Source organism: Montipora capricornis, chromosome 7 (assembly GCF_036669925.1).
Source record: "Montipora capricornis isolate CH-2021 chromosome 7, ASM3666992v2, whole genome shotgun sequence".
NCBI classification, from domain to species: domain Eukaryota; kingdom Metazoa; phylum Cnidaria; class Anthozoa; order Scleractinia; family Acroporidae; genus Montipora; species Montipora capricornis.
Window position 1 is genome coordinate 20,595,979 of NC_090889.1, and position 2,500 is coordinate 20,598,478.

The 2,500-nt window shown below is 39.6% G+C and overlaps 1 protein-coding gene across 1 annotated transcript in view; it reads right to left on the reverse strand.

Moving 5' to 3' along the window:
- Nucleotides 1-2,500, reverse strand: part of LOC138057398 (gamma-tubulin complex component 6-like) — a 131,870-nt gene that overhangs the window by 125,314 nt on the left and 4,056 nt on the right. Inside the window, exons 4-6 of the mRNA XM_068903428.1 lie at nt 1,322-1,400; nt 1,027-1,083; nt 396-517 (exon numbers count right to left, since the gene is read on the reverse strand). Coding sequence (XP_068759529.1) covers nt 396-517; nt 1,027-1,083; nt 1,322-1,400 — 258 coding nt within the window. The remainder of the gene's footprint in view (nt 1-395; nt 518-1,026; nt 1,084-1,321; nt 1,401-2,500) is intronic.

The following is a 2,500-nucleotide window of genomic DNA, read 5'->3' on the forward strand; positions in this document are numbered from 1 at the left end:
TTCACAGCTTCCGACTATTCAGTGCTAAGTACCATATTTGGAAACCCCTCGCTCCTGTTAATTTCGCATGAGAACATTGGTGGTATTGCATCACGGTGTTCTTGCGAACTGATTGGTTGAATGTTTCTCTCTTGTTATTCCAAATATGGTACTTAGCAAATTGAATATTCAGAAGCTTGTTTCCCAACACACAAGGGGCCGTTACACGTTTCAACCTTATGGGTTTCTGGTAGTGGTTAGGACGGGCCTTGAACCTGGGAACTCTGGATGTGAAGGCAAGCGCCCTGACCACTGGGCCACACTGCCTCACTGCCTATTATTGTTCATACTTTTAATTAAAAGCCTCCAGACTTACTTAAATTGCCTGTAGCATTATAAGTTAAAGAAGTGCTTACTTGGCGTCACTTGGAAGATGAGGCAGGCTGAGTTTCACCTGCATGTCATCAGTACGACTGTGCACCAATGCGCTGAACAAAGAAGTGCGGGCTTTCTTCTCAAATATGTCCTCACTATCATCCTAGAACACATGTACCAGTAGTTAAACTTTTAAGCAGTTAAGGGTCGCTAATAAAGTAATAATAATAATAATAATAATAATAATAATAATAATAACAATAATAATAATTATCATTATTATTATGAGATTCTCCCCAGATTTCAATTCTTGCTGGGTGTTCCATGTCACGTCTCAGCTCCTTCCCGCAGCTCAGAGATGCAGCACCTTTCTGAGGATATGTGATGTTCCCAATTAGCTGTTCCCAACAAACAAGTTTTCTGGAGCAATGCAATGATTCCAGGTGACTCCAACTTGCTGATCCAAATCCTTAGGTGTTTACTCATAGTCAACCCTCATTCAACTCAAAAAATTCTTTGCCAAAGTTCATCTTTTAATATGGACTTTTAAATAGGAAAATAAAAATGTTTACATCATGGGCACTTTTAAAGTAAGAGGATCACTTGTCCATTTCATCCATAACCCACACTTGCCAATTATACACACTTATAACATTTTCATGACAGTCTTACCTGACGGGAAAAGAACTTGGCTTTTCCCGGAAATGTCCCAGGTAATGCCTCAAAGATCTAAAAGGTAAAACAGGAGGTGGATTTCTTCTTTCTCCCTTTCACGTGTCTGTGAATACTTAAGACAAAACCTAATTTTAACATGATTACAATGCTCTAGCAGCAGCTGGCTTCATATAATGTTCATGTCGTGGGCCACATTGTGCAATACAAAGAAAGAAAATTACCAGACTGAGTACTTTTTTAATTGAACCCTGATTTGCAACATTATAATAAAAGAGACATACAGTACATGTACCTGGAACGTACTGTCTTGGATCTTTTCTTTGGTGGCACATTCTGGTTCAGAGACAACTGGAGGACACTCAAACAATTCCCTGTCAGAGAAAGGATACATGTAACACATAATATACATGTATACACTTTCACAAGAAAGGTGCTTGTCCCAACATCTTCATCTACATAGCACATGACTGTACATCTACATGTTCCAGCACTCAGCAAAGTCCCTTTTTGACTAATAAAATTATGGTTGTTTCTGCTTACATGTAGGTAGCCTCAAACACCATACAGTAAGCCTTTTTAGAGACATCACGCAAAGCTAGCCACTTTTACTGGAGACAACACGACAGCCACAGCACCAAGGACTCCATCCCCTTCTCTTCTCAAATAGTGTGTGGGACCTTTTACGTCTCACTGAGTTTATGAATAAGGGCTGTGAGACGGCCTACGTTTTACAGCCCTTACACTGTATCTGCAAAGACGTAAAGGTCTATAAACCATTTGCAGATGAAATTACAAACTTTAAGGCAGCACTTTCTCCTCAGTTATTTTAAGGTCAGGCTGGGGTTCCAAACCACAACCTCCTGCATGACAGCCTGATGATCAACCAACTGAAACACCAGTGCATACATTGTATTGGATCAGCTCATTGCTGAAGGCAGGACGGGCAATGGAAATATTCAATATTGAATGCTTCTGTCAGTAATCAGTGTTGGAAGGGATCTCAAATTGTTGGGTTGTCTGTGCATAATTATTATTTTGCAAATAAACGTTCCCAGATATTTTTATAATACCAACAAGAAGCGGGGCATGCTTTTTATAATACATGTAGATAAAAACAATCTATTTCCATCTCCATCATGAGCGCAGACAGAAATCTAACAATCAGCGCATTATACAGTGCAGGTCATACAGGCCTGTTCAAGTCCAATTCAATCCTGAATTTTGAGTGCATGTAAGTGAGTGTGTGCCTACAGACTATGTGGCAGTATCGCCAAGTTATTGGGGCACAGGGCCCATTTCATCAAAAGTCAATTAATTGACACTAGTAATTCGTAACCAAATGGAGGTTGGGGGTGGCTTCTGGTTAGGATTTCTAAAAATGCTGAGTTCATTTCTGCTTTATTTATTTTTTGGCATTGGTTGCCGAGTCCATTGACCATAAAAGCCAAAATACATGTATAAGTATCATTAT